Genomic DNA, 13,174 nt, shown 5'->3' with positions numbered 1-13,174 from the left:
GAACCTGGAACTTTCTTCTCATACCTTTTTCCCTGGCTAATGTTATCGTTATTCTATCCCGAGCATTCCCTAAACTTTATAAAGAAGGTTGTAATGTAAATATACTGGTGCTCCATTATTTTTGTAAATAACGAACATATTTTGTGATAAAGTCTATATCTATCACATAAGAATCTGTGTATCTTTATACCATGTAAATTTTTATGGAATATTTAAATTTTCTCAAAAAACTCCTTTTTAAATCCAATTTATTTCTCAAGTCCCTAAAGAACTCTTAATTGTAATAGACCCCATGAGAATCCGCGCAGACTACTTCGGCAACCTCTGATATACGAGGTAATTAAAAGTGTAATGGGCATATAAATCCAAATTTAAAATGCAAAAAAGAAAAAAAAAGGAAATAATGACTGGCGTTTACATATTCTGGGATAAAAGTGGGAGATTTGTTGGGTAAACAAGTGCACGTACAAAATATACATAAAATAGAATTGAAGTGGATGGAATAGATAGAATAGGGAGAATGCGCGACAAATCACTGACGTCCAATTTACCTAGGTAACCATTCAATTTATACCAAGAACCTTTCGCAGGATTTATAGCCACAGACCACTTCTATCTGGCCATTACTTCCTAAATGTATATAGGGCATTCCACAACACTATTCCTCAACGTTACATAAATTGATTGAGGCACTCCTTCCTAAAGGTGTATATTTAATCTTTAAACTTCGCACCGTTTTGCTCTCTTCCGCAAATCTATACTATTATCTTTACTATTTCGATTTTGGGGTTTTTACCCGTCAGCTAGACCTACAAAACATACGGACTGTACAGACATCTCAACCAAAAATACTTTGATAGACAGAAGACGTCTCTGTTTTTGCACGAGACAAACCTTATTTTTCAATTAACCAATCGACATCCCAAGATAAAATATCACAAGTTCCATACTGCTTGCTCTCCCTACTTGCCCCAATCCTTTCGTCCAGTCTCTCGCCTTCACTATCAATCCCTGACAATCCACCGACTGAATCGTCAATGGCCCTTGAGACTTCCTTGACGGCTGAAGATTATAATCATCACCGATATCCTGTAGTTTTTTCCCATCTGCTCTTCATCTTACACACCTTATCTTCATGTACTGGTCGTAAAATACTAAATAAATTGAGAGGGAACAATGCTGCGAACACTCATAGGGCTTTTCCTTAAGAACTCTCAACGTTCTAACTACTAATCATAAGTTTTCTTTTAACTCCGAACATTTGGGCCATATTTAATTTTATTACCTACATTATAAACCTTTCATTTCCACTGAAATGTAACAATAGAGAACTCTATCTCCTCGCTCTTCTCCAAAACTGGGCAAAAAACGAAATTCTGTAGAAGGATGATTAAAAGAACTATATACTTATCCATATTTATGTATTTATATTACCCAAAAAACCAAGGAGCCTGTATCAACAAATTTTACAGAAAAGAGGAAAAAAAAATAAAATAAATAAACGAACCGAAATGATATAAAAGCAGCCTAATCATTTATCTCTTTCAAATTAAATAAATAAATTATTTTTATAGAAATAACCAAAAAAACATGAAAGGTAATCAATTATTTAAATATTTCCATAAAAACATAATGAAACAATGTGATAAAAAATGAATTGTTGAATTAAAGAAATATAACGAGTCTCCATGGGTCGGTCTCTGTTCACTGAACAGTAAAAAAGCAGTAATTGATTTACATTTCACTGAGCGAATCCTTTCAGTGGGATCAAATAAACATCGTTAAATTAACCGCAAAAAAATAATCAAATAGCTGATAAAATATTATTTAGAGAATTTTATACAGTGAAACAAAGATGATGTGGGAAAACAGAGAAAACAAAAAGAAGTCCTAATTTTTAATTTAAGGCAATTTAAATGTGGGTTATTAGGATCCAGAGCCTTTTTCACAACACTGCCGGACTGCGTAAAGTGTGCTCTCGTTTTAAACAGTTAAGCGTGTTTGACGAGTATACACGTCAAACCGAATCTCTATTACGGTGCGTTCGACGTGTGTACTTGTTGTGAAAAATATAAAATTGCCATTAACTATAAAAATTCGAAATTTTAATAAAATACAATAAGAATATTATTTGGTGGGATGTTTCCTTTATCTTACCTATAGAACTGTGGTGGGAGTCAGCCAAATGATAAGTGGTTGGTACATGTTTGGTCTCCGCATTAGAGATTGGGGAATTACCGCACACAAATAGAAGCTCTCAACCCTTGTGCAATGCCTTTCTTTACTTTAGGTAGAGGTTCAGACCTCAGTACGAGCATGATTTCATTTTGCACAGAATTCAAAAAGGTCTTTTCTTCCTTGTAAAAGCTCTTGCGTCCCCTAGTTAACTAGAGCAATGCATACGTGAAGCGGTGTAAGATTTTGAATGAGCACAGAATGCTCTGTAATCTCAAGCCCCAGTGCTTGCAGTGACTATTACCGACGTTGTAAACTTTTGGTTGTTTTGCCCTGAGTTCGACGTGTATACACGTCATTGTCTGATTTTAATTCCGCACACTGTGTTTTTTTTTTTTTTTTTTTTTTTTTAGAACTAAATTCCACGCTTAACTGGTTAAGAAAACACTTTCAATACAATTTAGAAGCTACTCGTATTAACAGGGAAAATGTAAGGACTGGCCGCAGGGATCGATTCGAACCCGGTCTCTCCGCATTGTGAGCCAATCTCTTCCCTGGAGATTTTTTCTATTTTTTCAAAATTGTTATCTTTAAAAAAAAAACTTTAAATATTAACACTGCATATTATACACTGCATATCCATTTCAGTTGTAACATTGTTTCTGGATAAAATTGAATTTTAAATAGTCTTAAGGAAATTATTGAGTTTACACTTGGTTGTTACATAATTCGGACAAAGGAAATGGTGACTTATTTGACAAAATCTGAAACAAAGTATTGTCGGAATGCTTTATATAATCCTGCTGAAACATTGAAGACTTGGAAAATGGGAAAAAAAAGTTTCATTAAGAATAGAAAATTACATCAACAAATTGCTCCAATAAAAAAAAATGCAAAGTTTAATAATAATTTTAAATTACGGGAAGTGCACAGCTATTAGCCAACATAATAGTTTTTAAAATGGAGGAAGGATGCACCATTCTGAAAAATATCAAGAGATTATTATCCCCCTTTTTTTGTTTAGGTTAACAGAAAGAAAAGCGGGCAATTAAGGGATGAGTATTCCAAATGAAAAGCACATTAATAGCGTTCTGCCAATGTACGAGTATTGTCGCTGTTCGGAGCGCCCATCCCTGGTGATGTATGGTGAAAAAGAGAAATGCGAATGAGAGAAAAATTGGCATAGATAGAGAGGTCCTCGTAATATCTTCTTTAATGGGAGCAGTAAATTGTAAAATATTTTGTGGATGAATTTAAAATATTTCATTGCAGCAGATCTATTTACTCATTCCCTTATATGGACCAAAACAATAAATTTTCTTCAATGTCTCGGAAAAAGAATATTTGGCGAACAATTTTATGAACAAAAATGAAACAACGTTTTGTTCAACTCTCTGCAATATTTCCTTTCAGTTCACAACATAAAAGAACATAAAGAAGTTATTTATTTATTTTGAAATTTACATCTGCAAGGCCGGAAAGAACTGCAACACGTAAAAGAACTCATCAACTCTCCAAAAGTCATATTTAATTACTAATCTCCACTGCTGAGGAAATCGCGCGGCCACCAGCACCGCTTCATAGATTCCCAAAAGATTGTCGCGAAGAACATGAGATGAGAACTATTGGGTTAGGAAGATGAGAATGAAACTTTTTGTAGCCACGATGATGTAAAGAACTTGATGAAAGGTACGTTAAAAGACCAATTTGTATGGCAATGATTTGAGGGTGGTAGCAATAGTTTGCTGACCTCCATATTTCGCGTCCATAGATTCAAATCGGTTTAATAGTACCAGTATTAATAATGACCAAATAAAATTAATAATTAAAAAATTCGGGCTATTTAATAATAAAGCTCATTTTCTCAGTGGTTATCATAGACTTGTTTCCGATTGTGAGTTGATCGATAAGAATTCAATTGTTTCCTATTTTGACTAAACACAATGTAATAAGCCTTAAAAGGCTTACCATTCAATCTAAAGATCGTTTTCATAAGTCTGAAAATGTTTTGTGCTTATCTTAGCACGGAGACTTAGCTTAGATATGCCAATGATGGCAGAAATAACATAATGCTTGGTTTAAACTGTTGAAATTAATTCACTTGATGAGTCCGGGGTATCCTATCTCACCATCATCTAAAGGAGTTTTAGCAAAAAGGTTATTTTGTTTGTTGGTTTTAAAACAGCAGTTAAATATTTGTAGTATTTTTTTTTTTCACATTTAGACGTTCATGTTACTCAGTTAGCACGACCTTAGTCTAATATTAATTAAAAAATTAATATTACGCAGCGTATTAAAATTTATTTTAATTTTCTAAACGGTGAAAACAGATTTCAACTTCACAGAAAATATTCAATTTAGTTTACTGAATTAATGAATTAAGTCAAGTTTTAATTTAAAAAATAAATTAATTAAAGTAAAATTTAGACAGCTTAGACTTTAGACTTACCTTCATTATCAATTCTGAAGTATCCAAGTCCATCGCCAGAAACGATGCGATATACGAGGGTAGAATCTCTTGTCCCTGGTGGATCGTTGTCTATAGCTGTCACCGTGGTGACCAAAGTGTCTGCTGGTAAAGCTTCCTTAACGGAGGCGGAAACGACAATATCGTTGAAGAAAGGGGCATGTTCATTTTCATTTACATCAATCAAATCTACTGTCAACAATGTTTCTGATGATAACGACGGCACACCGTTATCTTCGGCCTGCACCGTTAATGAATAATACTGTCGTTGTTCATAATCCAACACTTTTGCTGTACGCACTGTCCCTGTCAATGGATCTATTTCAAATGTATCCGAATCATCAAGAAGTGAATACGTGATCTTGCCACCTTCGTCTAGATCAGGATCTGTAGCGGATATTATGGCTATAACTGTACCTACAGGAATATCTTCTGGTATAGATATCTTGAATTTATCACCAGAAAACTTGGGAGCATTATCATTCACGTCATCAACGTAGATTTTAATGATACAGTCGGCAAAGTGAGCGTCTCGACGTGAGGTTCCCGCACAATCTGTCGCCCTAATAATTAGCTCATGTAACTGTCGCATTTCCCGATCGAGAACGCCGCGCACTGAGAGCACTCCAGTTATCGGATCTACGTAGAATTCAGGTGAATCGCTTACTATAGAAAACTGTATTTTACCATTTTCACCGAGATCTGCGTCAGAGGCGTTCACTGTATAGATTGCTGTGCCATTTACCGCATTTTCTGTGACTCGAAAACTAGCTATTGACTTCTCGAACTTGGGTGGATTATCGTTGACATCTAAAACAGTAAATGGTAAATAACGAGAGGTACTCTTCTTTGGCCTGCCGAGATCGTACACAGTTATATTCAGGAAATACTCATCCTCTCGTTCCCTATCCAAGAAGCCAACTACCTTCAGTTCTCCACTATCAGGGTCTATTCTAAATACTGAATCTAAATCTCCAGATGTAATGCCGAAAATAAGTTTTCCATTATAACCTAGATCTCGGTCTGTAGCTTTGATTACTATCAACGTTGTTCCTATGGCCACTGATTCGTTTACCATCACCTGAACGGGAAAGTCTTTGAATTCAGGACTATGAGCATTCTGTCCATATCTACTGGGCATCATCGCGAACTCTTCTTTATTCATGTTGTTTCTTTCAGCGGACGCTAGAATCTCAGTTAATCTTCGCGCTACACCTGTGTCCTTACATTTAAACCAAGATTTCGGATCCGTATTGGTATTTTTCTTAACTGATATTAACTTCATCACAATAGTCATTGTATCAGCGAAATGAGTGTGATCTGTGGCGGTTACATTCAATTCTCGCTGCGAAACGTTCAAGTCAGAAAGGTCACAAGTAACTGACAACACTCCAGTGGTGGAATCTAAATGGAAACAGTCATCCTCATTACCCGAGAGCAGTCTGTAACTTATCATATTACCTGCATCAAAATCAATAGCAGACAGGGTCAGCAGTTCAGTGCCGATCGTCAAAAATTTAGGAACATGGCCAACACAATCTATTTTTTCAAACTGAGGTCTATTATCATTCACATCGCGCACTATTATTTTTAATTGCATTTCTGTTTGCCGTCTATAAGGGAGGCCCCAATCCGATGCACGAATCTTCAAAATGAAGTTCCGTTTCAAAGACTCATAATCCAGCACCTGTGTAGTTCGAACAATACCCGAGAAATGATCTATCTCAAATGGCACAGTCTTTAAATTGGCAATGCTGTAAGATATGTAAGAATTTTCCCCAGAATCGTCATCTCTAGCGACAACCGTAGTGACAGAGGTACCTGAAGGTTCATTTTCATCCACGTAGACAGTCACTTCAGCATCTTCAAAAACTGGATCATTGTCATTAGCATCGATAACATTCACCTTCACTTTAGCAATACTATGTTTCCTATTGCCAAGCACAGCCCTGTCAGTGGCAATTACAGTAAGTGCATAGGATGTAGTCCGCTCAGCGTCCAACCAATCTACCGTGTATATCATACCTGTGGTCGGATTTACTGTGAAAAGATCAGTATTTGTTGTAACCTCAAAATTCGGAATGACACTATTTCCGCTGTCTGTATCGGCAATTTTCACTCGAATAATTGGCGAATTCGGAGGCACATTTTCCGATATGTCCACTTCATAAAACTCCCTGTCAAAGAGAGGAGGGTTATCGTTAACATTAGCTAGAAGAACTGGAACACTCTTGTAAGTGTGCTTGGGTGGGGAACCATTATCTGTCGCTTTAAGTGTTAAATTAAATCCTTTAGGAGCCATGTCAAAACTGAAGGAATGCAGCAGTTCAACATTAAATTCGAACCCTGTTTTTCCTTCTTTCACTTTGCGTACTACGAAATTACCATCCGGGTCACCTTCCACAATTTCTAATGACTTGATCTCTCCATGAACTCCTTCATCTTGGTCTATAACTCGGACAATAGCGTAAACATCATTGTCAGTATTCTCAGACAAGGAAGTCAATGTGTGTACATAGATTTCAGGTCCAAACAGGTTCACTTGTTTAACATGGAATGTTATCTTGCCAAAACTAGGTTTACCACCGCCTCGATCCTTGGCCACTATGGTTAAATGGTGTACAGAATTGTCTGAATAACGTAGTGGACGGGTTAACGATACAATTCCATTAGTGGGATGTACAGAGAACTGGTCAGTTTTGTTCTTAAAATAAAAATACAATTCTCCGTTCATCCCGAGATCTGCATCTTCAGCATTCACTTTCAGGATACTCTTATGAAGCGGAGTATCTTCTGGAACCACTTCGTCATAAGTTGTTGGATAAAATAATGGATTAAGATCGTTTCTATCTAAAATCGATATGTATACAGTAGTGTCCAGTTCTTGGCGACCTGATCTTCTAGTAATGGTGGCCCTAATAAGAAGTGTATACTTCTCTTTACGTTCCCGATTTAATACATCTGTATTGCCAGTTCTTGTGCGGATCATTAACATCACAAAAGCACCGACAGTCTTCTCTTCTGCTTTGAAGAATTTATCTCTATCTCCGCCGACTATTTTATAACGTACATCAGCATTTACGGCTGAAATGTCAACGCCCATCTTTTCTACACATCTGACGTAAGTTTTCCCTCTGGAATTTTCATAGATAGTGGCATTGTAGGCCGGCTTGGAGAACTGGAGTAGAGCACCTTGAGAGCCGGCCAAGACTGCTAACAGCAGCCCGGCAAGTGGTACCTGCCACCTACCTCGCATATTCACTGCTACCTCATAACACGTCCCCTGCAACACACAACACCAGTCAATTAATTACAACAACAATGGTTTCATCTCAGTATAGTATACATTAGTTAGTAATAATGCATTAGTACAACAATAACTTTTCGTCATTTTAATAAAAAATAATACAATTATAAGATGAAATTTGGATACAATACGATGCTGATTATTGTAAAAAGTTTTGAAAATCAAGTTTTTTATAATTGTATCGCACATAATTATAATTATAAATTAGCCCTGAAGAAGACTTAAATATAAGTCGAATCGTTGCAATAGAGCACACAATTTTCTCAAAGACAACCCTCAAGAACGACTCCTACAGCTGTTCATTATTGATGGTATTCTGGGTAATAATTTTGGTTATTAATTTTAATGTACTGGAAAGCCATTAAGAGGTTTCCATAAATAGTAATTTAATTCTTTAACAGTATAAACTTAATATTTTAGCTGGTTTTGAAACAGTAATACACGAAAATGTTTGTAATGGGCGTCATTTTATATTAAAATATTCATAGTACTTAAAAGTAACTTAAGCATCTAATTATTGAATAGTAATTCACAATTTAAGTAACTTTAGTTTAAATGTTTCAATATTAAATATTATTTTAAGTAGGAAAATATTCTAAATCTCTTTCTCTTTCGTTCTCCGTGAGCATGTGTGTAAGAAGACAAATCTCAAGAATGAACAATCGCAGAAAATCGAAACTTTATAACTCGATTTTGAGTTCAGATTGTACCGTACAGATAAAAGAAGTACCACTTTACAGCAAGGATTAATACATTTTAGCGGAAACAGAATAAACCTTACGAGAAAATTGCAAGGTCTTTTGAATATTTCACTTTCAGTTTTGAAATCTGGAATAGTAATAGATTTCTGAAGTTTCAATGTCGACTGATGCAAAAATAAGATAAAAATAGAGAGAGATAGGAATGTAAATAATTAGCTACTGAGTAGGTGGAAGGATAAACTGAAGTTATTTGATTTATGTAAATTACTTGAGAACAGGAAAACATCAAAATAAGGAAGCCGATTTAAATTACCACCGCCTACATGACTTTAAAAAAAACATCAAGGGAATAAAAAAAACACACAAATCTAAGTACAGGAGAGAAAATAAAGATTTGCAGACAGACATAAAAGCGGTACAAAGAGATCAGCGAATCTCTGATGCGATTCGAATAATTTTTTTTTTTTTCTCAATGTTGACTTTAAAAGAATCGTTCAGATAGAATGCCGAACGGAGGATAGTTTGTGCTGGCCATAATTCTCTTTACAACTGGCAAAAGACGAAAAGATTGGACATTTGCATACAAAGCATTACCTCAAGAGAGTAGACCATCTTGGCTAGAGGCCAAAGTAGAACTTTCAAGAAGTATGGGGCGGCCGTAGTTTAATGTACGCGCGCACCTATTTGCCAAATTCACAGAGTTTTCCAACTATTTGGCATGCGATATCATGATCAATGTGCTTTAAAATACGATTATTAAAATAGAAAATCATATTTTCTAGACCACATTTCAAGATAAAGGATAAACAATGATGGGATACAAATTCACTTTCTTATTTTAGAGAAAATATCTTCGTCAGATTCTGACTCTTCATTTTTCCAAAGTATTTTTTTGACTTCGATGGTTATTAGTTAAATTTTTTTTTAAATTTATTTTGTAATTTACAATCTGTATACATTGTATACAATAAGTAAATATGGAGAGAGTGATGAACTGGTGCGGGAGGAGAGCAGGAGGAGAGAAACTACCCAGAAGTAGCACTCTCTATAGGAGAGAGGAGAATAGGAGGAGGAGAGAGGAGAGATAGGAGAATAATGGCGTTTAGGCCTTCAGACTACAAGGAAGTCGCGAGGCCACTGGCGATTCAGTCGGCGAGGATTATTAGGGATGTCAGAGGAAGCGAGAGACAGTTCAAGAGGATTAGAGCTAGTCGAGAGAGTAGTATGGAATTTTTTGTATTTAGTCTTAGCGAGTTGGTCTATGAAGGGAATGTTGAGGTCGTTGTGAAGAGTGAGGTTAGTCACCGTAGAAAAGAGCGTCAGCTATCTGTCAGAGGAGTTTTGACTGAAATGTTTGTGCTGTCCGTGTGAGGCGCCACGGTAGCCGAGAGGGTTAAAAGGCGAGACCTGCAAAGCTAATATGCATTGTGGTACTGGGCTCGATTCCCGGTCTTGGCCTTGGATTTTATTTAATGGTTAAATGGGAAATAGTAAAGTACGTTTGCTATTCGCCTCCGTCCTCGACACCTAGTAAATGGTAGTTGGACGTTAAGCCCCGCCTGAAAAAATAGGCGATTACTTTACTTTACTTTTTACTTTACTTACTGTCCGTATGTTTGTAGGTTTGGCTGAACCCCACAGCTCTAGTCCGAAGGTCCACATAGGTTTGAGGATAGTGCTGTATATTAAGCGTTTGAGTTCAATGGGTAATTTAGAGCGTCGTCCAAGAAGTCTGTAATGCAGTTTTGTCATTGCTTGTTTTTTAAGTCAAGTGTGTGGGAGTTAAAAAAATAATATTGGTAAAATCCCTGACTGGGATGGGACTCGAAACTCTAAATAACCTTTACGTTCTATTCATTAACTAGAAGAATGTTTGTTACAAGAGGATGAATGGAAATTCCAAGTGAAAGAAGGTGATTTCTAAGTTTTCCTAAAAGCTGCTTAGTGCTGTTCAAAATTACTTTTTAGAAACAACTAAAGATGTTCCGTTTTTAGTTGAAATTTCCTCCGCCCCTAACATTTTGTTACTCCTCAGGTGAAGTGTGGTGCAGGTAGCCGCCCTTTCAAGAGATGTACCGCCGGGTACTCTCTTAATCACCAACTCCTAATGTCAAGCCCTTTAATCGGAGGGAGTAGACTTCCACCATTTCCCTCTCTCTTCCCTAGGACACTCCATCTGCCTCATTTGGAGAACAGTCTTCTTCATTTTTATCCACCTGAGACTCACTTAGAATTGCTCAGGTTTTATTTCAGTACTTAGTAGTACTTAGAAAAGTTTACACCTGTATTTAATTCGTCCTTAGAGCATGTTCCCTTTTATATTTCGAATCTTTTTAAAGGAACAAAGTAAACACATGTTTAAGGATTATTAAATGTTTCAAGGACCCTTTTGACAATAATCCTCTTAGCAAGAAAAATTTGTGGTATTTTTTTGAACTAAACCCCAAAAAAAGTAAAACTGCGAACAGAGATATCGAAATAAATAATTTTCTTTGACGTATTTACTTGCTTTAAAATATATATTTGGGGGAATGAATCCATGGACACATACACACTACATGAGAAGCTTTATCTTTGTATTTCGGGGCTTCAGAATATATTGAAAATGGTGGTTAGATCCGCAGGGCTGGATAATATCTTCAATTGCGGTGATAAGACGGATAAAATCAAAGATATTGAAAATATTTATTTATCTTAAAAACTCAATAACCCAGTATTTGATATGATTGTAGTATTTCTTTAAAACAGATATTAAAAAATTACAGGGAACTGAACAAGGAGGGAAATGGAACTTTCCTGATTTTATTTTATATAGTCCTTAGTGATTTTCCTCGAAATAGGCAGTTCAAGAATTTTCTTAAGTAAATCCATCCATAAACTAGTCAGAAAGTATAATACTTAAGCAATGGAAACTTGAGAAAAGTCGTGATGTCTACTCCAAACTGATTAAGGTAACTCTGGATAGTTCCGAAACCGGACTAAGATTCAATAAACATGAGTGCTACGACGATAATAATAAGTTAGAGGGTCCAGACCAGATTCTGTTCCAAACTAATCTTTAATAAGAAATCAATTTCACAGTAATGATACAACAATTTATTGCAATTCCATTGGAATCAAACAAAATTACGCATTTTTACTTATTTGATCAAGTTATAAAGATTCATTTACTTAAAACTTGTCCCCATGATAGCAATTATTTAAATAACATTAAGAATAAATTTAAATTATTAAACTAATGGAATAGTTGGTGGAACTGTGGTGAGACTGCAAAGCAAGAAGTGTGTGCTTTACTAAAGAAACATGACATTATACGGTCTGGTGGTATTGTCTAGATCCTTCGCGCATCTGCTGCTAACATTGTCTTGCACTTAAACTTCTACGACGTACAAGTAACAGAAGGCAGTAACCTAAAGTAACCAGTGAATTCATTGTAGAAGAATAAATATGCAGAACATAGTTTCTAGTATTGCCAAAATATGTTTAGAATAAGGCTCTTAGGAAAATAAATAAATTGAAAAATAAGATCTTTTAAATGTTGTAAAGAGAAATGTGTTTATAACCTAAAAGAATTGTTTCAGCGGCCATGATTTTTTAAAAATGTATTTGGAAACAAAGTAAAACAATAATAACTTTTCTTGCTCCTAATGTATGACTTTTTTTCCATTAAATAAATTTATTTATTGTAATTTTTAAGGCGCATCAACATCTTAGGTCATTGGCGGCCCTGTAGCTTTTTTATCACAGTACTGCCGGCCTCCGGACAGATTTCTCTCGTTTCAGACCACATTGCACGTCACCAGAGCTTTAAGAAACTACTAGAAAGAGAAAATCTGAGGGCCAGGGCGTTTTACATTTATTACTCGTATTAGTAATTAGAAGAGAGACGCTGATGGACCACAGGCTGGTGAAAGGCCTCACGGAGAAGTGCACTTCTATCTCTCTCAGTTCTTAAGAGGGCGTGGATACTTCCTACCCTAGCCAAAGAAAAATATGGATAGCGTAAGCTTAAGATTACCTCTACCGCCTTGGAGTTAAATGTGAGAAACGTTCACAAATGTGCGCTACAAGTTCGCTGTGTCTACGTGATAAACCGTACCTTGAAAAGTAAAACAAAATCTACTAACTTCCTAATTCCAATACACTACAATCTTTTAAATCTCTAAATCAATTTACAAAAAACCTCTTTTGCAACAGAAAGTCCCTAATAATTTTGTTTTTCCCACTAAAGGACGGTATGAATATTTTAGATCATGATATTGAAGCAGGAAAGAGCCTCGCAAAGCAAAAAGGCAAGCACGCCCTTTACCTCTGTAGTAATGGAGGGAAAAAAATGTATACGAGAGAAGTGAAAAGGTCATAATTCTAAATAAGAGATGATGTTTAGATAAGATGGAGTAAATTCTGTCCACGTCTTGTATTGGGCTGTGGGCGGAAGGACGTTTGTCCGGGGGTAAGAAGGTCCTGTGTGGGGGTGTGAGCAGCTCTTATCTGGGGAGACTGGACTCTTCGAGTGGTAGGTCA

General features: G+C 36.0%; 1 protein-coding gene across 1 annotated transcript in view; it reads right to left on the bottom strand.

The window, feature by feature from the left end:
* kug (FAT atypical cadherin kugelei) overlaps positions 1-13,174 on the bottom strand; it is a 671,938-nt gene that overhangs the window by 376,846 nt on the left and 281,918 nt on the right. Inside the window, exon 4 of the mRNA XM_074130786.1 lies at positions 4,625-7,925. Coding sequence (XP_073986887.1) covers positions 4,625-7,898 — 3,274 coding nt within the window. The 5' untranslated portion in view covers positions 7,899-7,925. The remainder of the gene's footprint in view (positions 1-4,624; positions 7,926-13,174) is intronic.

The sequence above is a fragment of the Rhodnius prolixus genome, unplaced genomic scaffold, assembly GCF_049639745.1.
Source record: "Rhodnius prolixus isolate KJV_2025 unplaced genomic scaffold, Rpr scaffold_4, whole genome shotgun sequence".
Lineage (NCBI taxonomy): Eukaryota > Metazoa > Arthropoda > Insecta > Hemiptera > Reduviidae > Rhodnius > Rhodnius prolixus.
This window is presented reverse-complemented; position numbering and strand designations above follow the sequence as displayed.